Source organism: Orcinus orca, chromosome 9 (genome assembly GCF_937001465.1).
Source record: "Orcinus orca chromosome 9, mOrcOrc1.1, whole genome shotgun sequence".
NCBI classification, from domain to species: domain Eukaryota; kingdom Metazoa; phylum Chordata; class Mammalia; order Artiodactyla; family Delphinidae; genus Orcinus; species Orcinus orca.
The window spans coordinates 13,987,785-14,010,536 of NC_064567.1; the positions used below are offsets into that span (position 1 = coordinate 13,987,785).

The window sequence follows — 22,752 nt, forward strand, 5'->3', positions numbered from 1 at the left end:
ACTTCCTAGTTTTCAAACTAGGACCCTCGTAAGAATGAAAGTGGAGAGGATGCTCTTACTAATTCATTTGGAATAACAAGGGTAATTCTGGACTGTCCCAAAGTCGGATGTACGTTTACCCTGTTCGTAAAACATCCTGCCCAGAGCCTGGTACTTACTGGGTGCTCAGGATTTTAGAATCTGGAGAATCATGAGACTCCTGAGTAATAGGGTTTGAATTCAAGTGTGACAGCATTTGATGGACATAAATGGCAGCTCTAATAACGAGTGGAAGGCAAATGTTTTAAAAATATTATTTTGAAATGCAGACTTTTGTGCATATCTTTTTAAAAATGCAAAATGAGCATGTGAATAAAATGGCTAAAAGAGGACCCAGTGCTTTCACTGCCTTTAGCAGTGTCAGAAATGCACCCTAGGTAGCTGGGACCTGGATTTGTTTGGGGCATGAAAGAAGCAGTCTTTCATCTTTGTGGTAATAAGAAATGACTTCTTACAAGTAATGGAGTTTAATTCTACTAACTATAGGATGTATTTTAGTGCCTATTTTATAGGGGCTGTATTTCATTTGCCATATGCAAGGAAGGACATATTACAGTTGTGTAGTACAAGTTGACTTAAATTTTAATAAATTAGTTTTTAAATGCTTTTTACTGGTCACTTTTATAACATCTGCATAAACTTGTATCAGTAACATTAAAAAGCATGCAAGGCCCTGATGAATATCTAATATTCAATGCTTATAATTTCGACCTTCTTATGAGACAGATGGTAACAGCAATGTGCCTTTTAGAAAGTTTAGTTCTAAATTGTGGTGACTCACTGCTTTCACATGAGTGACAATGCGGTAGTCCTGTCAGGAGTTATTTTGGGAGGCTACTCGGGCTTTTGTGGAACAGTCTGGGTCTCATGGCCCCCTCTAGGGAGCAGGTATGAGTTTTGCAGATTTATCTCACAGTGATTTCCCTGGTGCCTCACTCCCCATGGGCTCAAAACCTGCCCTCACGCCCATATGGTAAGAGCCTCCCAGTCTCCCAAGGAAGGTGGAGAAAAATTCACTTCCTCTTCCAAGAACCAAATAGGAAGGGCAGAGATGACTTAAAACGTGATTGAAATGGTGACGTAGGATCAAACTGAAAATGCCCGTTAAACCCCCTGCCTTTTCTGAGAAGAAAATTGACAGATAAGGAGGGCAGCAGGCCTTGAAGAGCACAAAGGTCAACACAGAAAGAAATGAGAGGAAACAGCTCTTCCTAGAGTGGAAAACATAAAGGCCCTTGCCTTCCTCGGCCCCAGCCTTGGGGATCTGAATAAATAGAATGCAAAGGGTGTGGGCTGGGATTCTCCACGAATCAGGAGTACTTGTTCCAGAAAAATAATCTCAAGGAGAAATGTTTGGCAATAAGTTTGGTTATTCCTGTAGGATTGTTTTGAGACTAAGCTACGCAACTATCAGCAACGGTTTATCACTTATAAGATAGTTTAGAGATTTAAAAATAAGTAACAGTAGTAGTAATAATAATAATTGCTCTTATTATTATTGAAGACTTTCTTTACCTATATTTTCTTTGAGCAGTTTGCTTCACAGAGCAAAATGACCCCTGCTACAGAATAAAGGTAATAAGACTGTAATGGCAAACTTCCAGCTCTAAGATAAATAAGTTCTGGGATGTTAACGTACAGCCTGTGACTGTAGTCAACAACTGGGTATTGTGTACTTGAAAGCTGCTAAGAGAGTAGATCTTAAATGTTCTCACCACACACACACACAAAAGGTAATTAGGTGATGGAGGTGGTAACTAACCTTATTATGATCATCGTTTTGCACCATATATTCGTATCAAATCATCACGTTGTACACGTTAAACTGCCACGATTTTATGTGTGTTATATCTCAGTCAAGCTGGAGGGGGAAATAAGGCTGTATCGGGAATTGCTAATCTAGTTCTTAGAATAGTGGCTGCTGACCTTATAAAGGAGCAGCAGTGGCCACACCAGGCCAGGCCAGAGTCTGCAGCAGGCAGTGCGGCGAAGGGTGTCTCTAGCCATGCAGGTCTCCTCTCTGATCCCGCGAATGTCACCAGAGGTACCCAGTGACAATTTCCACAATTTTATGACCCTTGGCTGTCATCCCAGTAGCAAATAAGTCATAAGCCATTCTCTTCCCCTCTGTAAAATTCCACTGCTACACCCTGGCCTTTCCACCAAGATTTTTCTGGAACAGTGAAAACAGAGAATAGAGCTACATCTCCTTTACGTAACATCAGCGTATTTCTTCGGCCACCTCTGACCCCTCGCTGCCCCCCTCCCTGTCCTCCTGCCACAAAGCACTGAGGATGGAGCAGTGAGGGGCAAGCTCGATACCAAAGAATAAAGGAAATGCTTATTGCTTTGCCCCTTCGGTGGATACGTTACTAAAAGCTGAGGGATTGGTCATTTCTATGTTGTATAAAATATCTAGAACAATGTGGTTATTTAATACTGATAAATATAGAAAAGCTATTTTCTGTGTTATTATAGAATTAAGGGGAGATTGACTTGAACAAAAAGTACCATAGGAAGAAACAGGTAAAGTGTGAATTCTGAATGAGCAAGCCAAAATAGTCTTTGTCAGGCAGAAGGCTGTCTACAGAAGTATAGTCATGTTACACAAGTAGATATTGGAGTTCAGGAACCAAACAAGAAAGGAAGCTTCTGTCAGATCTATGGGATCAGGGTCAAGGTAGGGTTCAGAGCAGGTGCTGGGTGTTAGACAGGTTGAGGTTGCTGCTGGGAAGTGAGAGCACATCCGGGATGAAGTATAGACAGAACATGACTGCTGACCCCAGGACAGGAGCTGCCTGGACTCTGCCTTAGTTTGGGTGGAAAAGTATTGGCAGGTTTTTCTTTATTCTCCAGAGTGAGGTCAGGTTCCATAGGTGCTTGTGACTGGTAATTGCTGTATAGCTAGAAAACTAAGCACTCCTTGAAGCCTGATCAGCTAGAGTGCTTTATTCCATCAACTGAGTGCCTCCCATATGTAACAAACCCGGCTTAATGCTAGGGGGAAAAAAGAAGTATAACCTGTAGCTCGCGCCTTCCCAATATAGCCTGGTTATGGAAACATGACTTAAACGTATAAAAAGTTATATGGCACAAAAGATAAGTAATTCAATTCAAGACAAGAGATTCTGCAAGGCAGAAATGCAGTTTGTGGGCAAATGGGCAGTGCACATGGTAAGTGCCTTAGGAATGGAGAGTTGGGAATATCAGTGTAGGTTGGAGTTGTCTGGGAAGAGGAGGCATCTGAATTGTCTTATCTTTGGATAAGCTGAGAGAAGAGGTGAAGGCATGTCGGATGGGGGAATTGTGTAAGAGCATGGAGGTAGGAACTGTAAGAGACATTCTAGAAACAGTGAGTAGAACAGCTTAATTAAAATTGAGGGTTCAGGAAGGTTAATAGTTGGAGGTGAAGCCAACAAAGCAGTTGAAATAAAAATGTGAAGGTGTTAAGAGTCCTCAAATTTACCTTCTAGACACTAAGGAATCATTGAAAGTTTCTGGACAGAGACGTGACATGCTTAGAAATGTTCTAGGAAGATAATCTGGTGGCTGAATGTGGGCAAATTAGAGGAAGAAAGAGTGCTCAGGTAGACCAGATGTCTGTGCTTGCTTTTGTCTACTGGAGAGTGATAAATGCTTTAACTATGGAAGAGGCAGCAAGAACAGAAACAAAGAGATGGTTACAAGAGACATTTTGAAGGACAGAGAAATGAGACTCCAAATCTTCTTGTCTATAGGCAAAGAAGAATCCTCAAAGGTTTGGAACCAAGTGACTAGAAGAATATTTTGTGAACAGCCATGCAGACATTATCATGGAGGGTGAAATGGCTAGATTTTTAGGAAAAGGTAAGGAGTTCATCTTTGGAAGATCATCCTTGATTTTGTAGCAGGAGGCAGAAATACGTCACTGGAAGGCACAAGGGAGCATTTTGCCTGTGATGAACGTGTCGGGGTCGCCTGCATAGAGGTGACAGCTTCGATCCAGAGAGAACAGAGTCCAAACATTGGAGACGCCCACATTTTAAAGGAGGAAGAGGAAGAGGAACCTGCCAGCACACAATGTGCAGTCAGACGTGGGATAGGGAGGTTACAGATTCACACAGCACAGATAAGAGCATCAAGAAGGAAGTCGTGGTCAGCAGTATCAGATTGGTCAGTTGCCGAGAGGTCAAAGGGATTAGAGGCTGAAAAAAGGCCATAGGATTAGGCAATTAGGAAGTCGTTTACCTTTAAGAACAGAGTCCTGTAGTGTGTGTATGTGTGTGGGGAGATGGATTAAGGAGTGAGGCCTTGAAGAAAAGGGAGCATAAACCATTGATTACAGGTGAGAAGAAGGGAAGTATCAAAAAGGAAGAATACGGCTGTTACTCCTCTTACCTTCCAAGTTGGAAGTTGCCATGTGCAGATGTGAAGGCAGAAGAGAAAGATTGTCACTGATTCTTTTGACAAAACTTTATTAAGTACCTACTAAGGACTTGGATCCAATCAACAGGGAGAAGTTGAAAGCCATCAGAGTGGACAGCGGAGGGAGCATAGCATTCAAGAGAAAATGAGAGAGGCTGAATCGTGAGAATATGGGGAACTTTTAGTGTTGGAACAGAGAGACACCTCTTCCTCTGAGACCAGAAAGATGGAAGAGAGGATGGATGCAAATTCAGGAGTGTTTTGAAATGAAGAGAATAAAGGCGGACAGCAAAGCTGCTGGCCTCAGGCTTCTGGACAAAGTGGAAGATGGGTTGTTGCTGAGAGAGAGGGTGGACTAGGGTGATGGGTGACGAGGAGAAAAGGAAAATGTTAAATAACCACCCTAGGTAATGCTACGGGGTCAGAGAGACACGAACACTGGGATTGCTAAACACCAACGGTGCTTGATCGAAACCCCACTTTCCTTATGCTTTTATAGGAAATGTTTCTCGACTGCAGCTTAGAAGATGGGCAGTGTTTCTGCTTTTACCTGTAAGGACTTATCCTTCCTCATCACCTTGTTACTTCTCCTTAATTAATTTTTATGAATTTTTGTTTGTTTCCACCATCACCATAATTATAAATTGTACAGCCATTCCAGAGTTATGGTCTTACAGATTTCTGAGGTTATCTAAATTGTGGGTGAGGTTTTGATATGAAATAGTATTACTTTCTAGATAAATTTATTGATAGATAAATTTAGCAGGAGCGCTGAGTGAACAGAGCCCATGAATTGTGCTGCCCACTCCTCCCCTCCAAAACAAAGCTGATAAAATGATTTCAGACTATCTAAATGAAAACATCAGACCAACTGCTGGTCGATTCAACCCTACAGAATCATTTAAGGTGACTGAGATGCCAGGGGGTCATTATGGTTCATCCAGAAGCCAGCAGATCACGAGTGGCTCTGTGATCGGACCTGTATGGAAGCTGTTTCCTCACATGAGTAAGCCTGACAGTCTTAGGGCCTGTGACAGAGAGGAGCTGGCCACGTGAGACAACTAAGTATGTGACAGCTGGGCCACCTGATACAGTCTTCAGTTTTAATAGGATTGCAGCCCATTGAGAACTGAGGAAGAATTTGTTTCTATCACAAACAATATTTATTTAAAAAAAACGACATAATGAACTAAGTTCTGGTATTCTAATCGTGTTTCTGAGTCTTGAATGTATTCCCACCCTGCAAGTCTCCCACCCTCCTGATGGTGGCGGGCAGAACACTGGAACCCCTGGAGCCCACAGACTGAGTGACGAGCCGGTGCTTCTGGGTGGAATAGATTCACTTTTCCGACGTTGTTTCGAAGTGAGAAGACAGTATACTCTAGGACCCATGCTGCCGGTCCGAACTGCAGTGGCTCTGTCGCGTTCATTCGTGTAAGGGTGACTAAGATATTTCTTTTCGCCTTTCTCTTTCTCACAGGTATGGCCTCACATGTGCAAGTTTTCTCCCCTCACACCCTTCAATCAAGTGCCTTCTGTAGCGTGAAGAAACTGAAAGTAGAGCCGAGTTCCAACTGGGACATGACCGGGTACGGCTCCCACAGCAAAGTGTATGGCCAGAACAAGAACGCGCCACCATCCCAGCCAGCCGCCACGACCGTCAGCGCCTCCCTGCCCATCCCAAACCCCAGCCTACCGTACGAGCAGACCATCATCTTCCCAGGAAGCACCGGGCACATCGTCGTGACATCAGCAGGTAGCACTTCCGTCACCGGGCCAGTCCTCGGCGGACCGCACAACCTCATGCGTCGCAGCACTGTGAGCCTTCTTGATACCTACCAAAAATGCGGACTCAAGCGGAAGAGTGAGGAGATCGAGAACACGAGCAGCGTGCAGATCATCGAAGAGCATCCACCCATGATTCCGAATAACGCGAGTGGGGCCACTGTAGCCACTGCCACCACCTCGACTGCCACTTCCAAAAACAGTGGCTCCAACAGCGAGGGGGATTATCAGCTGGTCCAGCATGAGGTGCTGTGCTCCATGACCAACACTTACGAGGTCTTAGAGTTCCTGGGCCGAGGGACGTTTGGGCAAGTGGTCAAGTGCTGGAAACGGGGCACCAATGAGATTGTGGCCATCAAGATCCTGAAGAACCACCCGTCATACGCCCGCCAAGGTCAGATCGAAGTGAGCATCCTGGCCCGCCTGAGCACAGAGAGCGCCGACGACTTCAACTTCGTCCGTGCCTACGAGTGCTTCCAGCACAAGAATCACACGTGCTTGGTCTTTGAGATGCTGGAGCAGAACCTCTATGACTTTCTGAAGCAGAACAAGTTCAGCCCCTTGCCCCTCAAATACATTCGCCCGGTCCTCCAGCAGGTTGCCACAGCCCTGATGAAGCTAAAAAGCCTAGGTCTCATCCATGCGGACCTCAAACCAGAAAACATCATGCTGGTGGATCCATCTAGACAACCGTACAGAGTCAAGGTCATCGACTTTGGTTCAGCCAGTCACGTGTCCAAGGCTGTGTGCTCCACCTACTTGCAGTCCAGGTATTACAGGTAAGGCCGTTCGCCCCGAGACAGGAGATGCTGAATGCCCAGCGGCATTCACGGAGCACGTGCAGTGTTGGTCACTGCCTGGGAGGTAAGATTGCTGCCCTCAAGTGATCACGATTTAGTCGGGAAATGAGGACATGTGCACATTGAAATGATGATTAGAAGCCACGTAAGAATGGAGCCGCGTAAGATTCTTGGTGTAGAGGTTCAGAGTTGGGAGGGATTCCTGGGGGCTGTGGGCAAAGAGCAAAGGCATGGTCGGGGAGTCAGGTTGTCACGGACGGGTGGAATCCAGACATGGGTGAAGGAGCGAGAGAGACACGCATTATGATCGCTCTGGCAAGAATGCGCATGACTCGCACTGCAGACCGGGAGGACGCCCGCCTGGCAGAACAGAGAATCCGTGGGTGGTGGAAAATCTGATTGCAGGGATAGGTTGGGACCAGGATGTTGGGGTCTTAGATACCAGGTGAAGGGGTTGCAACTGTGTCCATAAACGTGGAGCAAGTGCCGAAACATTTGAATGACAGAGGGTGGGTGATAGGATGAAAGTGATGCTCTGAGAAGATGACTCTGTGCCCATGTGGGAAGGGGATGGGAGGAGGGAGGGTCTGTAGCCTAGGGACCAGTCAGCGTGCTCCAGTGGTAGGAGAACTTTGGGCCCAGGAAGATGAAGGATTGTAGCACCCTTGGTGGGAAAGTGTGACGCTTTCATTCATTCACTCGTTCAACAAGGATTTATTTCACTTCTAACATGAGCCAGGCACAGCGCTGGGGACCGGGACACAGCCAGGAGGGCAGAGGCAAGGCCCATCTGGGGTCACCAGCCCATCCGAGGGATAGCCAGTGCCTTGGCCAGCTCTCCGCCACCGTTGTCACTCTACACTTGGGGGTGCCAGTTCAGCAGGCCAGGCCGCTCCATCCTAGGTCTTGGCCTGAATTTAGGGTGAACTGCAGCAAAGTCAAGGCTGCTTGGGCTTTTATTATTTTGTTAACTTGATGCCGTTTAATGGACGATACCGGCTTTATTCATGTTTTCTAAAACTTGAGCTGAGCAACTTGTAAAAGTCTGTGGCATACTGCTTCCCACCCTGGCTCCATGTCAAAAGCACCGGTGGGTGGAGCGGGCTTTAAAAAATAACCTGATTTAGGTCCCAGTCCCCGCAAACTGAATCATCGACATCTCTGGGGGTGGCGTCCTATATGGGTGTTTGTCACAGCTCTCCTGGGGCTCCCAGTGCGCAGCCAGGGTTAGGAATCGCGGCTCTGGTGGGACCCAGATGAGAGCACTGGCTCTGGGGTCAGGAAAGCCTCAACCCTCCACTCGCTGAGCTGTGCGACTGGGCTGGTTGCCTCGTTTCTCTAACCCCTTCGTTCCTGACCCATAACCTGGGCGAGTCCGGGCAGCAGCCGTGTTGGGGCTGTTGGATGGCGGAGCCGGGACGCAGCTGGGTTCTTGGCTCCGTATCTGGCGTGTGGTCAGTGCACAGGGCTTGGATGGAAATGGGAAGCGAGTGAGTCTGTTCTGGGGAGATGGCGATGGGCTGTGTCTGAGGGCATGTTGAACGGTCTGGTGAAAATGGAAGTTGGCGAGATACGAAGCTAAAACTCCCATGAGAAGATGGGGCTGACAACACATTTAAGAGGTTGACACGTGGGCAGTAGACCCAGGATCCCACGGCTCCTCCGTGACCGAGCCCTGCTGGCCCGACCCCCGAGTGAGCACGTGCTTTCCCCACACCTCCTTCCTGGCCACGGAGAAAGGCGGGGAACGTGCTTGAGCCGCGTCAGCACAGCTGGCCTGTCACACGTTCTGAGGCACACCCGTCCCCCCCACGCCTTGTTTGCCGATTTGCTCACCCCTCCGGCCGGCCGGGTTTGTCACAGGTGCCCTCGCCCGGCCCTTAGCCCGTGGGTCTCTGTCCTTGACCTCGTACCCCTTCCCCTGGGAGGTCTGTGGCCACAGGCCACACGTCCACACTGCCCCCTCACCTCCCTCATCTCAGTCCCGAATTACACAAGTCTCTAGCCCCTCCACCCGTGCTGTCCTCCCCCCACCCGCCTGCCCTGAGCATCCAGGGAGGAGCCTCGTATCTGCGTCCCTGCTGGGCTCCGGGAGGGGTGGATCTGTACTGCCCACCCGGTTCCTCTCCGCTCACCAGCTTCTTAGACACCTGCGGTCTGCTGTCAGGCCCGCAGCCCCAGAGCCAGGCAGAGGGGGAGGCTGGGAGCCCAGGGCTGTGGCCACCGAGGAAGGGGAGCCTGGGCCTGAAGGTGGAGGGAGCAGGCCCTGCGGACCCCCGGGAGAGGGTGAAGGAGGACGCTGGCCAGGGGCCGGAACAACAGGCGTGCTCTCTACAAAGTGCCCTTCTCTGAACGCAAGCTCTGGGTGGTACCATCTGGGGTCAGCAGCCCATCTGAGGGATAGCCAGTGCCTTGGCCAGCTCCCCGCCGCCGTTGTCACTCTACACTTGGGGGTGCCAGTTCAGCAGGCCAGGCCGCTCCATCCTAGGTCTTGGCCTGAATTTAGGGTGAACTGCAGCAAAGTCAAGGCTGCTTGGGCTTTTATTATTTTGTTAACTTGATGCCGTTTAATGGACGATACCGGCTTTATTCATGTTTTCTAAAACTTGAGCCAAGCAACCTGTAAAAAGGCTTTTAAAAATTCTATTTAAAAGGCAATGCAGGGGCTTCCCTGGTGGCGCAGTGGTTGAGAGTCCACCTGCCGATGCAGGGGACGCGGGTTCGTGCCCCGGTCCGGGAAGATCCCACATGCCGTGGAGCGGCTGGGCCCGTGAGCCATGGCCGCTGAGCCTGCACGTCCCGAGCCTGTGCTCCACAACGGGAGAGGCCACAGCAGTGAGAGACCCGCGTACCGCAAAAAAAAAAAAAAAGGCAATGCATACTTATAGCCAAACTTGATGTACTGGGTAAGCTGACTTTGGGACTGTTGGCCTCACTCGCGTTCTCACCTTCCTGTGCCCACGTGACGTGTGGCACCCCTCTCGCAGCAGACAGACTCTCCAGACTTCCTGCGCTTTCGTGTCGGCCCCGGTGCCCGGGGACCGGGGACCCCAGCGCAGGAGCTCTGGGCGGCAGGAGAAACCGCTCCACCGGGTATGGAAGGCTCGTGTGCCGAGAGTCCAGGGCTCTCCTTAGCCCCCCTCTCCGTCTTCCACTTGCAGCCCCGGTGCCCCCATTTGCCTTGGAAGGCCCTCCCTCTGGTTGTGATGTGACCCCTTTCTTTAGACCTCATGTGACTGTTGCATAAATTTCTGAGCAGGACCTCTTCCTCCTGTGGTCGCTTTGACCAAAAAAGGCGAGAGTCCTTCGGGTCCTCCTGGTGGCCGCCCTGTGCCCAGCTCTGCTTTTAGGGACACCGTCAACATGAAACCAGCCCAGGGTTTCTGCCTGAACTGATGCTTCATCTCTAAGTTGGTCACAGCGTCCTGTTCCTCCCCCGGGGCTCGTCTGAACCCCGGAGTAGTTTGCTACCACACAGCAGTTTGAGGGTTTGAGGACAGCCTCCAGCCCGGTCGGCATCAGTCCTTGCTGTGGGACAGCCAGCTCCCGGCCACATTGGTCCAGTCGAGTTTCCTGATTGTGTTGCCTCTTACGGGGGAGAGGAGATGGGTGGAGAAGGCTCCTCAGTGGTCCGTTGTTATCTGAGAAGGTCGGCGTTTTCAGCTGCATCATGAGAGACTCTGTGTTTGAGCCACCTGGAGTAGAGGAGTCATCACCCTGTGGACCCAGCCTTCAACAGGGCCTGGGTCCCCCGGGCCCCCTGTATCTGAGCTGGGCCGTCATCCCCTGGCGACCTCACTTTCAAAGAGGAGGACATTTAATGTCCTGCCCTGTTTTTAAGTGGACAGTATTAAATGTCTCAGCCCACCGTCGTCCCCGCCTAGTGATGTGGAAACAGTCTGATATAAAGAGATGTTCCTGTCCTCGTGGGGCCGGGGTGGGGGGGTGTACCTGGAAAAGTAGGTGTGTCTCGGGGAGCAAACAGTTTCCCCTGGCTATTAGGCGCGTGCTTGGTCGAGGCCGGGGCATATTGCCGTAGGTATCCTGTGAAGCAAGCCTGACCATGTGTTTTTCAGGAAACAAAGGCTGCTTTTTTCATTGTTTAACCCTGATGTGTGGGTAGCCCCTTCCAACCTGACCTTCCAACTTGAAGGTCAGTTACCTAGTTAACCATCAAACCACGCTGGTCACAGGCTTTATTGTGCATAAGACTCACTTGGAGAGCTTGTTAAGAACATACTACCGCCACGGCCCTGCCCCAGACCCACTGCACCCCGGTCTCCAGAGGGGTGTCCCTGGAGAAAGTCCTCGCCCTGCACACACCCCAAGACTCGCCACGGGGAATCAGAGGTGAGCTTGTGCAGGTGGTTGGAGGCCCACTGAGAGAGAAAGGGGTCCTTAATGGTGTCTCCTTTGAAGAGTTCACACCCTAAGGGATGGAACTGAAGCAGATCCTGTGCACTTCTGTGAACGTACCTTGGAAGTCCCTGCTGTTTCCCTACAGCAGCCCTGCCTTATCCTCCAGGTTACGTTCCAAGACCCCCAGTGGACGTCCCTGAAACTGAGGATAGTACCGAACCCTATGTACACTGTGTTTTTTCCCATATGCATAGGAAATTTACAAATTAGACACAGTAAGAGATTAACATTGGTAACTAATAATACAATAGAACAGTTACAACAATATACTGTAATAAAAGTTATGTGAATGTGGTGTCTCTCTCAGAATATCTTATTGTACAAATTCAGTGCCTTTTCCATCTTAACCAAGCCCTATCACACACTGTGGCCGTAACTTGCAGTTTGAGGTGCGACAGCAAAACTAGCATGAATTTATTTTTTCCTTCTTCACAATTTAACGGATAGAAGATTCATTCTTACCGTAGATCTTAGCAACCTCAGCATACTTTCTTTTTCTTTCCTTATTAAATGGAGAACTTTCACCTTTTCACTTAAAGGAAGCACTTTCCAGGCTTCTCTTTGGAGTATCTGAATTGCCAGCATCAGTGTTCTTGCCATTTGGGGCCATTATTAAGTAAAATAAGGGCTACTCGAACACAAGCACCACGATGCCACAGTCAGTCTGATCACGGAGCGGGCTACTAGGAGACAAATGGGCAGGGCGTGTCGGCCAAAGGGAAGAGTCCCGTCCTGCGTGGGATAGAACGGGACTTTGTGAGACTTTATCACGCTCCTCAGAACAGCAGGCAGTTTAAAACTTAAGAATGGTTTGTTTCTGGAATTTTTCACTTAATATTTTTGGATCGCGGCTGACTGTGATTAAGGGGGGACTGCTGCATTTGATTCTACATTGATGCCAGTTAGTTTTTTGGAGCAAGCGATAAATTGATGCTGGGGTATTTCCGCTGTCAGTGTGACCAGCAAACTGAAAACAAGACTAAATATTAAGCTCTACTCAGGAAAAACAAACGAAAAGCCATGCCATTCAGGCAGGAGATAGAGATTAAAATGTGTGGATTTTTTTGTTTCTGCTCCGGTTATTCAAAATACTCTTGTCTAGACTTAATTTGAAACACTTAAGACCATTACCAGGACCAAAGAAAAAGGGTGGGGCGTGCATAAAAATTTAGGACATGAAGAAAAGGCCAGTAATCTACTCTTTCAGAATAATGTAACCTTTTTTGTCTGGTTCTTTTGGTTTCAGACACTGTCTTCAAATTGATTCCATGGTGGTTTTAGGTGAGGGGGAGATAAATTTTAATTCAGTTCAATTCATCAAACATTCATTGGGTGCCTACTGTGTGTCCTGCGATGTACTGTCGGGTAGGAGATAAGGCGCAAGATGTCTAATCTGGAGGAGTTTATGGTTTCCCTGAGGAGATTAAGAGACACAAATTGCCTAGAGTGTATTTCTGATACTTTGATATTACAAATGTTTGATCACTCAGCAGATATTCATTGAGACTCTAGGGAACCCGTGATGAGAAAAACCAGTTAAAGAGATTCAAAGCCAGTGAAAGATTTTGCGAGATGGGTTAATAGGGAGGGTTTTTATTATATTTTTTATTTTTTTTACATCTTTATTGGAGTATAATTGCTTTACAATGGTGTGTTAGTTTCTGCTTTATAACAAGGTGAATCAGTTATACATATACGTATGTTCCCATATCTCTTCCCCCTTGTGTCTCCCTCCCTCAATAAGGAGGGTTTTTAGAGAACAAGCTGTATTGAAGTACTCTTGAGGTCCATCTTAAAGGAAATGTGAGATGGGGGTGGGAGGAGCCTGAGAGGCATGGAGATTGGAATTAATAAGGGAAGATGGGGGGAGGGGGATGACAGTGACACCTGCAAGGAGTTGAAGGCTTGGGCTGGCAAGTAAGGGTTAGGTGAGGGAGGCCTGACCGTGGAGAATTTTGATGGAGGCTTGAGGGGCTTGGACTTAACAAAGGAGTAATTCAGTGAAGTTAAGGATATTAGTGAAGTTAATCAATTGAAATGGGGGCAAAAAGTTGGGGAGCACCCAGAGGCTAGGAGACAATAGTAGTTATTCATAAATAAAGGGAAGAGGCCCTAGATTATAATGGGGATCCTCTCCCCATCCCCTGTCAGTAGCCAGTATAAATGTGAACACTTTTAATGCTTTTAAATTCTGGTACTGTGATTGCAGAGTTGGCTAAGAGGGAATAGGTTTTGTTCGTTTGTTTGTTTTGCTGTCTTTTGTTTATGGACTTTGCTTTCCCTAAGGCACAGTTGTGAAGCTCTGGCCTCCAGAACCGGGTTTCAAGTCCCACCACTGGTATCAAGTAATAGCCTCTGGAAGAAGAGTTAAGAGACCTTAGCTCCAGTCCTGGCCCCGTCCATCCCCAGCTGACTGTGTTCCACTGAGTCAGTATATTGGTAGAATGTCAACTGTGAGGCATCCACAGCCCCGCATCTGGATCTCATTATGACCGGGGCCTGTGCTTAGTCCATGGCCAGGGGACAGTGTTCTCTCCTGTGGGCTGACCTTGGCCTCATTGGCTCAAACTGGGGACCCTCCATCATCTCCCCATCAGCAGGGAACGCGGCATCTTCCAAAATAACTTTCGCTAAGTCGCTTCAAAAAAGGGGCATAGGGCTTCCCTGGTGGCCCAGTGGCTGAGAGTCCGCCTGCCGATGCAGGGGACACGGGTTCGTGCCCCGGTCCGGGAGGATCCCACATGCCGCGGAGCGGCTGGGCCGGTGAGCCATGGCCGCTGAGCCTGCGCGTCCGGAGCCTGTGCTCCGCAACGGGAGAGGCCACAACAGTGAGAGGCCCGCGTACCGCAAAAAAAAAAAGGGGGGGGGCATAACTTAATAAAGTCATAAAAATAGTTTCCAAAATTGCATAGCTTGTGCAGATTCCTGACTAGAAGTTAGGTTTGATTGAAAAGAAGAGCTCTGAAAGCATCTGCATTGCAGACATTAGCTTTTTAAGTTAATTTGTGTTTTATTACTAGTAGATACAACAGGAAAGGCTTCTAGTTTACCCTTGAGAATATTGAGTGAAATATTCAACCCACTGACAGTCTCATTCACCCAGATGAGGGAGGTGGTTATAAATATGTAAAAGCTTTTAGAGTTGCAGTGTCTTTTCTGAGGAGAAGTAATCAATAAGTTATCTGGGCTATTAGGTTATCTTTAGTTTTCCCTTACTTGTCTCTAGGACCTTGAGTTGTGTGGTGAAATAATTTGAAATCAAATTTTTTTTTTTAAGTATGAAATAATTAAAGGGAGAACGTCTCTGTGTATTTGAGTGTATCTCTGCCCTGGTGTTCTAGTCCCGCCTACACACACGCACGTGCACAGTCACACGAATAAACACAGATAACACAATATAAGCCCATGCATGACATACGCACAGCTAGGTGTGCTTGCAGGCACCTTGGTGACAGAAGCTAATGCAAAGATGCTGATGTACATAGATGCCTGCCACATGGAGGGAGACACACGCAACAGACATGCGTATGCATGCAAGGACACACACACAAGTTCAAAGACATTGAAAAACCATGTACATTCACAGACCACATGAACCAACCAGAGCGACCCCAGAGCAAGGGCCCAGGTGCAGAAGCAGTGTTGATGCCCCAGAAACTTGGCCCAGTTTCCTGCCTTGCTGCAGAATTGCCATCTACATGTCCCCAGACCTAAGGACAGGAGGGCTGGAACCACTCTTGAGCTCAGGGTATAAACCAGTTGTTTTCAAAGGGTGATCCAAGGACCCTCCTGCCGAAGTATCACCCAGGTGCTTGTTAGAAATGGAGATTCCTGGGTTGCAAAAGAAATCTAAGGAACAGGCTCTCTGGGGGGTGGAGCCGGATGACAGATTTAAGCAAGCTCTAGGGTGAATTCTTTTTTTAAGCCACTGTATTGAGGTATGATTGACATACAGAAAGCTGTACGTATTTACTGTGTACAGCTTGGTGAGTTTGGAGGTAAAGCCATCCCCACAGTTTATGCCTTAAAGAGACCCATCACCTCCAGGAGTTTCTTCCTGCTTTAGTTATTTATTTACAGTTTTTAAATTATTGTTTTGTCCTTTAAGAACTGTTGCCAGAGGTGGCTTGGATCCCAGAGTCGGTTGCCCCACAGAGGGGGTTGCCACCTGACCTGTCAAAATGGGAGAAGTGGGGTGCCGTGGGCAACCTGGCACGGGGCTGTTGCCCTTTTACCTGGGTGGCTGAGAGCCCCGCCGTGGGGCCCAGTTGTTAGATTCCTTGTGGTCCAACCCCTTACGCCTCAATGGTGGTGACAGTGAAGATCCAAAAACCATTGGTGCGTGCGACAGGAGGGGTTACCGGGTGGACTGGTGAACTGCCAGGTGGGTGGTTGGGAGGGGAAGCAGAGGGACAGAGGAGACATGAACACACGTGACTTTTTGCATAATTTGCAGTCGACGGAGCACTTACTGCTTAGTAGCTACTGAACTCTCCCTGTAGCCACAGCTGGGTTTGGAGCTATAATCCTCACTTATGCATCGAGCAAGTCATTTTTTGAATTCCGAAGATGTGCCAGACACTGTGCTTTGTGCTGGGGTTTCAAGAAACGAGTAGGAGTGCCCTCAGCTATGCAGCTCTGCCCCCGAATCTGTCATGGAATGAGCTGTCCCTGGGGAGCCAGCGGTGGGCGTGCCAGGCTCCGCTGTCCTCGTCTACCCCCGTGTAGACATCTCTCCTTAAGCGAAGAAGGCAGAGCATGTTGCCTTTGAATCGCTTTGCCCAGTCTCCCTGGGCCGCTTGTATTATATGTTCTGAGTCCTGAGTGCCCTCCCCAGTGAAGGGGCCCCCTCCCCCCTGCCCTTGGCCTCCCCTGGCTGCGGGTCTCTGCATCACAGCTGGGACAGATCGGGCCAGCCTTTCCCCACCGCCTCACCAGCTCCCCAGAGGAGGAGGGAGCGCCCAGCCACAGCCTCGCCAGGGCAGCTCGAGCCCGGCGTTCCCTTTCGTCCTTGGCACCATCGGCCTCTGGCTCCCCGGGTCTTAAAGCCAGGTGGAGGAGCAGGGCTCTTGGTGACGAGTACTGGGCTGTGGCCCTCGTTCCTGGAAAGAGATGGAGGTGGTGACATTGTAGAAGCGGTTGTCGTAGGTGAGGTGTCCCCAAAGCAGAGCCTGAGGCAGGGCTTGGGTGCAGCATGTCTGTTTGGGAGAAAACCTCAGGAAGCAGGAGGAAGGGAATGGGGTGGGGGGATACCGGGAGGAGTTAGGGGGTGGCTCCTGCTGTAGGCCTCAGGGACTGTGCCCCAGGAGGGGGGAGGCTGGGGCTCTGGGCCCTTTGAGACCGAGGGCCCTCAAGGGTATTGACTCTCCTGTGCCTTTGTTTGGGCCGAGCTTGTTCGAGGACTGGGTGGGTTTGAGGAGACTCAGGGGAGACTGTGAAGCAGAACAGACCACGTGACTGTGGCCAAGATCAGCGGGAACGTGACATGAGCCCAGAAGGACCCAAAGTGTGAGCACCAGCCCTGTGCTCGGGGATCCGCTCTGTCCTCCCCACCGATGACCTGTGTGCCATTTTTAAGTGGAAAGGGAATACAGGGGAAATGCCTTTGTAGGCAAGTTTAAGTATTGCAGTCTAAGAATTCAGAGTTGAACTCCACATTTTGGTTTTGGGAAGAGTTGGGAGATCTGAATGAAACGCTAAAAAAAAAAAAAAAAATCTTGCCTCCACCGCACTCTCCTTCTTTATCTGGCCAGCCTGCCCACTAGAGGTGGGAGATGGAGGCTGTGTCTGAGAGAGGAGACACCTGAGCAGGGGGAGGTGCCTGAAGCCTGAGTTTGTCAGAACCGTGGGGCGATGTGGAGGCGGGTTACTGTCTGCCGCGTTCTCTCTGCTGGTGCGTGTAGCTGTTGTGTGTTCCCCAAGGCGCCTTTGTTGAATGAGCGAGTGACTAACTGGCCAAATGAATGGATGAACGGATGAACGGATGGACGGATGGACGGATGGATGGATGGATGGATGGATGGATGGATGGATGGTATCAGTGGCCTCATGTTTATAGCTCAACTCACACTGTCACAGCAGAAACACCCACGTGCCCAGCTTCTTGTAGTCCTTCCTACAGTCCTTTCACTGTTGCCCTAAACCTCGGGCCCATGGCATCCAGCCTCTCCAAACCCTGGATCATACGGGCCCCCTTTATCAGCCTTCTGGGGAGCAGACATCTCACCAAAAATGTTCGTTCCGTCAACCTGTGAGATTTCAATTTAAAACCTGAAGACAGCTGACTCAGCTTTTAACAGATTAGTTCCCTGAAATCAGCCAACATCTGTCATGTCCCATTACACCTTGACAGAAAATTAGAAATGACTTCCCAGTATGAAGAAAGGGCCGAGCCCAGCAAGACCTGACTAGGGAACCTTGCACGTGTGGAGACAGCCCTGTCCTCTGGGCCGCTAACCCCTTATCTGCTTTTCTGTTTCTGAGATGTTACGGACATGCTAGTCGTGTGCCCCGGAACTTTGTCTTCATACGTAGGAACTGAATGAGCAAAGATCTCCCGCAGAGGATAAAGTTCCTGACACATGACTCAGCGTGTTCCTGGCACGAGGCAAGCACTCAGCCCATGTTTGCTGCTATATTACTTTTACTGCCACTACTGTTATCATCATTATCATTATTCTTATCGTCATCACTCTATTGGCAGAGATCTGGATTTGAATTCCGGATCTGCTGCTTTATAGCTGTGTGACCTCAGGCAAGTTCCCAAACCTCTCTGAGGCTCATTGTTCTTTCTCTTATGAGGGAAGTACGACAGCAGTTCCTGAGGTTGTTCTAAGGACTAAACGAGATGGCTGTGGTGCGTGCTCACCTGTGTGCACCTCGCCTCTGCTGTAAGTAACCATCACGCTCTCCCCTGGGCCCCCTTCCCGGTGTGTGTGCCTCTGGCTTAGCTTTTATTTTATTTGGCCTGGTATCATTGTAGGCTATCGACATCCCCAGTATTCCCGAGCTCCTTGGGATCACGTGTCGTTTCTTTTTCATCTCCGTGGACACGTGGAGGCGCAGCACGTACTTCACATCCAGTAGGCGCTAACGGAGTACGTTTGGTGGGTTTCCTCTGGTGTCAGGAAGGGACAGTGTCCAGTGCGATGGTGAAGGGGTTAGCGTTTGAGGAGAGGAACAACATCTCTTCCCCTGAGTCAGGAGGGAGACACGGGTGCAGCATTCTTGACTGGAGGGCACGGGCCCGGCACTCTCCTGCCGCTGCTCGTGTACCTGCGGTGAAGCTATGAATCCTGCGCTTGGGCTGGGCACACAAGCTTCACGGCAGTGGGGAGCGGGCACGGGAAGCCTCAGGAGGTTACATCGCATTTGCCACCTGCCGTGCTTCCCATATCCACTGTCCGTCTCCTCCGACATCAGAAGGATCCAGGAGCCAAGACTGGAGTGATGGGCAGGACTCTGCTCACGGACTCCCTGAAGGTGTGCGTGCATGTGCGTGCGTGTGTATGAATGTGTGTTGGTATGTACTATACGTGTGGTGTGTGTGTTGGGTGTGTGAATGTGTTAGTCTGTGTTGTATATGTGAGATGTGTTGGTGTCTGGGGGGGTTGTGTTGGCTGTGTGTGTTGTACACGTGGGGTGTGTGCCTTGTATGTGTGGCATATATGTTAGTGTGTATTGTATATGTGATGTATGTTGCTCCGTGGGGAGAGTGTGGGTGTGCGAGTTCAGTGGCAGCAGGTAGGCTGGTCCCTAGGGTTCCCCATACTTGGAGCCCCTTCTGATCCTGCTTCGTGTGACTGGGGAAGTGTACTCTCCAGTCACAACCTTATTTATGTCATTATTGACTATAAAAATCAAGGTTGTTTGGCCAGAACATGAGGGATCAACTGTTGGTGCCGCCTCTTTGTCATCCACTGACCACCAGTGAAGGCTTTCTATTCCTCTTCTCTTTGTAAATTAGAACTTATATTGGCAAATAAAAATAAACTAAATGTGAACCCCCAGAACAGAGATAGCTCTGGCACTGAGAGTCAGATGTTCTCACTGTGAAAGGTGAACTTTCACCCCGACGAGCGGCCGGGAGGTCTTCGGGAGATGGTACTGCTCTGTGTCCTGACTGTCGTGGTGGTAACAGGCTAAAACTCATAGAACTTACATCCGAAAATTTAAAAATTCCAAGTGAAAATTTAGAATCTATTTACCCTTAAAGATCTCGAAGAAACTGTCGGTAATATTAAACCCTTCAACTTTATCTTGCCTAGTTTTTCTTCCTGTTTTTGTTGTGTTGTGTTTGGGTAAAAGAGATACCTTTGTTCATCCTGTAACAGGATGGCCAGCAGGGAAACAATCATTTCTGGAAACTGCTGGGCCAGGGAACTATGAAAACAACTCTGGGGAATAAACAGCTGTTGATGACGGAAGCATTTCTCTCCCACAGTTTCTTTACTTTACATCTGCCGTTTCATGTATAGGTCATGGACTTGCCCTCTAAAAGTGAAGGACAGTGACTGCTAGAAACAGAGAAGTGAGGGACTGTTACCCCTGAAATGCCGGAGTCCGGGAGGAAAATGAAGTCTTTGTGGAACTTGGTCATCCAGCCTTACTGTGCCTACAGCGCCCTGCCCTTGGCTCTTACATTATCATGGCCATGGCCAGCAAACCCAGGTGTGAAACAACATCGTTTTCGATAAAATAGCTTTCCTAAAACCAGCTTTTCCCAACGGCAGGCCTCTCATCTGTGGGGACATTCATGCTTATTACAGAGAAGTGGCTGGTTTTGTAGGAAAGGTCTTTTATCCCCTCGAAAGAGAGGCCACCTGCGTGCCATCTTGGATGCAATGGGTTCTGTTGTCTGCATTCTGAGTGATGGGCCTTGGAGAGGGGCTCCTGTCCCCAGCAGTGATCCCAGGCGTGATGAGGCCAGTTCCCAAGAGCACCGCCTGGGCCACGCACCCCAGTAACTGGGCCGTGACCCAAGGCCACATGCTGGGCACAGAGCCACGTTCTTTCCGTTCCCTCCCCACTGACAGGAACTTTTCACTTGTTTCCTTGGAAGAAACGAGCCCGCAGCATGTAAATGTCGTTGCATGGTGTCCTCTGCAGCTCAGAGCGGCCGGTTGAAGACGGGGATTTTCTGTGACCCTCCTGGCAATGAGGTCCGTGCGTTTGCAGATCTGAGCTCGTGGCCACCCCACCCCTGTTTCCCGTGCCCCGTGATGCCACCCAGGCTGCTCTCTACATTAGTTCCGAGGAGAACTGGGGCCTCCTTCCTTGCTCTTCCACGTGCCCGTTTCCTTCTCGGAAGACAGCCCCTTCTCCCTCCAGCTCCCTCCTTGATTCCATGTTGCCTGCTCTGGCTCCCACATCCCAGTTCCCAGCCCGGAATTCGGAGTCCTGTTCCAAGGCCCCAGCCTCACGCTCAGCACCCGTGTGAGCCCACAGTGTTCCCACGATGCCTCCCCTGCCTGCCGCTGCACCCAGGCCCCAGAACCCAGCCCCGTCCGGCTCCTGTGGTGGAGCCCAAGTGCCAGATGTGCCACAGCCAGAAATGGGTTCTTCCTCCGGAGACATTCGGACGTTGTATAATCTGGCATCTTATGCACTTCCTGGGGCCAGAGTCTGGCTCTTAGACCCTGTGAAAGAACCAGGGCTGATGTTGTGAACCCACTTTACAGTGACCTGAAATGACCAGCCGCCACTGGCGTCGTCGAGGGAGGTGACGCGGAGACAGAGGCCCGGGTCTCAGTGTCCCACCAACCATGTGACTCAGGTGAATCTCCTAACCTCCCTGACGTGCCATCTCCTTAGCTGGGCCAGTGACGTAACACACCAGGGCCGTGGGCACCTTGATGGTCTATGTGAGTTCGCCCCGCTGTACTTAGCCTCACGTAGCCCCTCCGAGCCTTGGGCATAGCGGAGACTGTAAATAGGTTACTATTTCTAACCATGCCCAGCCTTTCCCTTCTATCCTGCCTTTTCCTTTTTCTTCTCTTCCTCTACCTGTGTCCCCAGGGTTCTCCCACGCTAATCCAGGTGGACACAGCAGTGGTGGGACGTCTCCAGGCACTAAGGCACCACCATACGTAGACTCCAGGGACACAGTTAAGCGAGAGCTTGGTTCTTAGAAGGTTGCCAGTTAATTGCTTTGCTGCGCCCGCAAGAAATGTATTCATGTGTGGCTCTCAATTTGGGGTCATGTGGACCCAAATGAGGTTTCTGCTGGTGCAGACAGAAACGGTAAGATTGAAGATAGATTTTTCTCTGAAAATGAGCCATTAGAATATTTTTTCTAGCTTTTCCTGTTAATATTCTGTGTCATGGTTTGTATAGAAGGACCCATATCCTCATCTCGGTGCTTTACTTTACAAGCTCTCTTCAGCGGGTGATGATGTCAGATACCTGTGTGCATAACACTGCAGATGCTGTGGGTACCGCGCCGCCCCCCCCCCCCCACCTTTGGGGAATGTGCCGCAGCTCTTGCGGAAAGAGCATCTCTTAGGAACACACCCATTTGACGAAAGTCTCAGGAACACGAAGCCACCAAAGAAATCTGCAGAAGTGCCGAGTGGGGCAGACCCTGTCGGAGGGGGGAATTAACCGTTTGTATTTGCCTGGGTCTTTGGTTACGAAGGTGACTCGCATTTTCTGTGTTCCAGGAACTTTATGTGACCGTTATCATAACTCCGAGGGTAGCTCGGGCAGCGACGTTGTCCCCGTCTCACTGTGCGGTCATTGTCTTGTCGGGGGTCACCCACGTGTTAGTGACCAGCCCCACGAGTGCAGCCTGCGTGTCCCACTCTGTCCAGGCCATTCCTGCCCTGGTGGAGGGCCCCGGGCCAAGACACCTAGAACAACGTCAGATGCAGAGGCACAGCCTCTAGCTCCCGTGCACAGGCCCGGGCCGCACGCAGGCCCAGGAATGTGTTTGGTCTGAGCAGGCTCCCGTCCGCCCTCCTGCCCTCCCCACCCTCATACAGACTGGCGGCCTGTCCTCTGGAGGCGGGGGGCGCGGAGCCGTGATTGGTTTTCCCGTCACGTTGGGAGTCCGTGCTTGGTTCTTGCTTGGTTCCGCATGGACACTGGGATTTGCATACTGCTTGGTTTTGTTTGTTGCTCCCACCCTGTCCCGGTGGTAGCGAAAGGTGGTGTCCTTGACTCGAAGAAACAGACGGCATCTACGCCCGCTCGGAAATGAACGAGTCGGGGTGGGAGAGCCCATGGGGCAGGCGCGCGGCCACAGTGCGCACGCGCGTCCTCTGGGGCGTGCTACAGCCCCGCACCTCGCCCCTCGGTGCGTTCG

At 49.9% G+C, this 22,752-nt stretch overlaps 1 protein-coding gene across 8 annotated transcripts in view; it reads left to right on the forward strand.

Moving 5' to 3' along the window:
* The window catches only part of HIPK2 (homeodomain interacting protein kinase 2), a 200,581-nt gene that overhangs the window by 58,578 nt on the left and 119,251 nt on the right, over window positions 1-22,752 (forward strand). For all 8 annotated transcript variants that reach the window (XM_049715069.1, XM_049715064.1, XM_049715065.1 and 5 more), the window contains exon 2: window positions 5,924-7,007. In XM_049715069.1, the coding sequence (XP_049571026.1) occupies window positions 5,924-7,007 (1,084 nt within the window). The remainder of the gene's footprint in view (window positions 1-5,923; window positions 7,008-22,752) is intronic.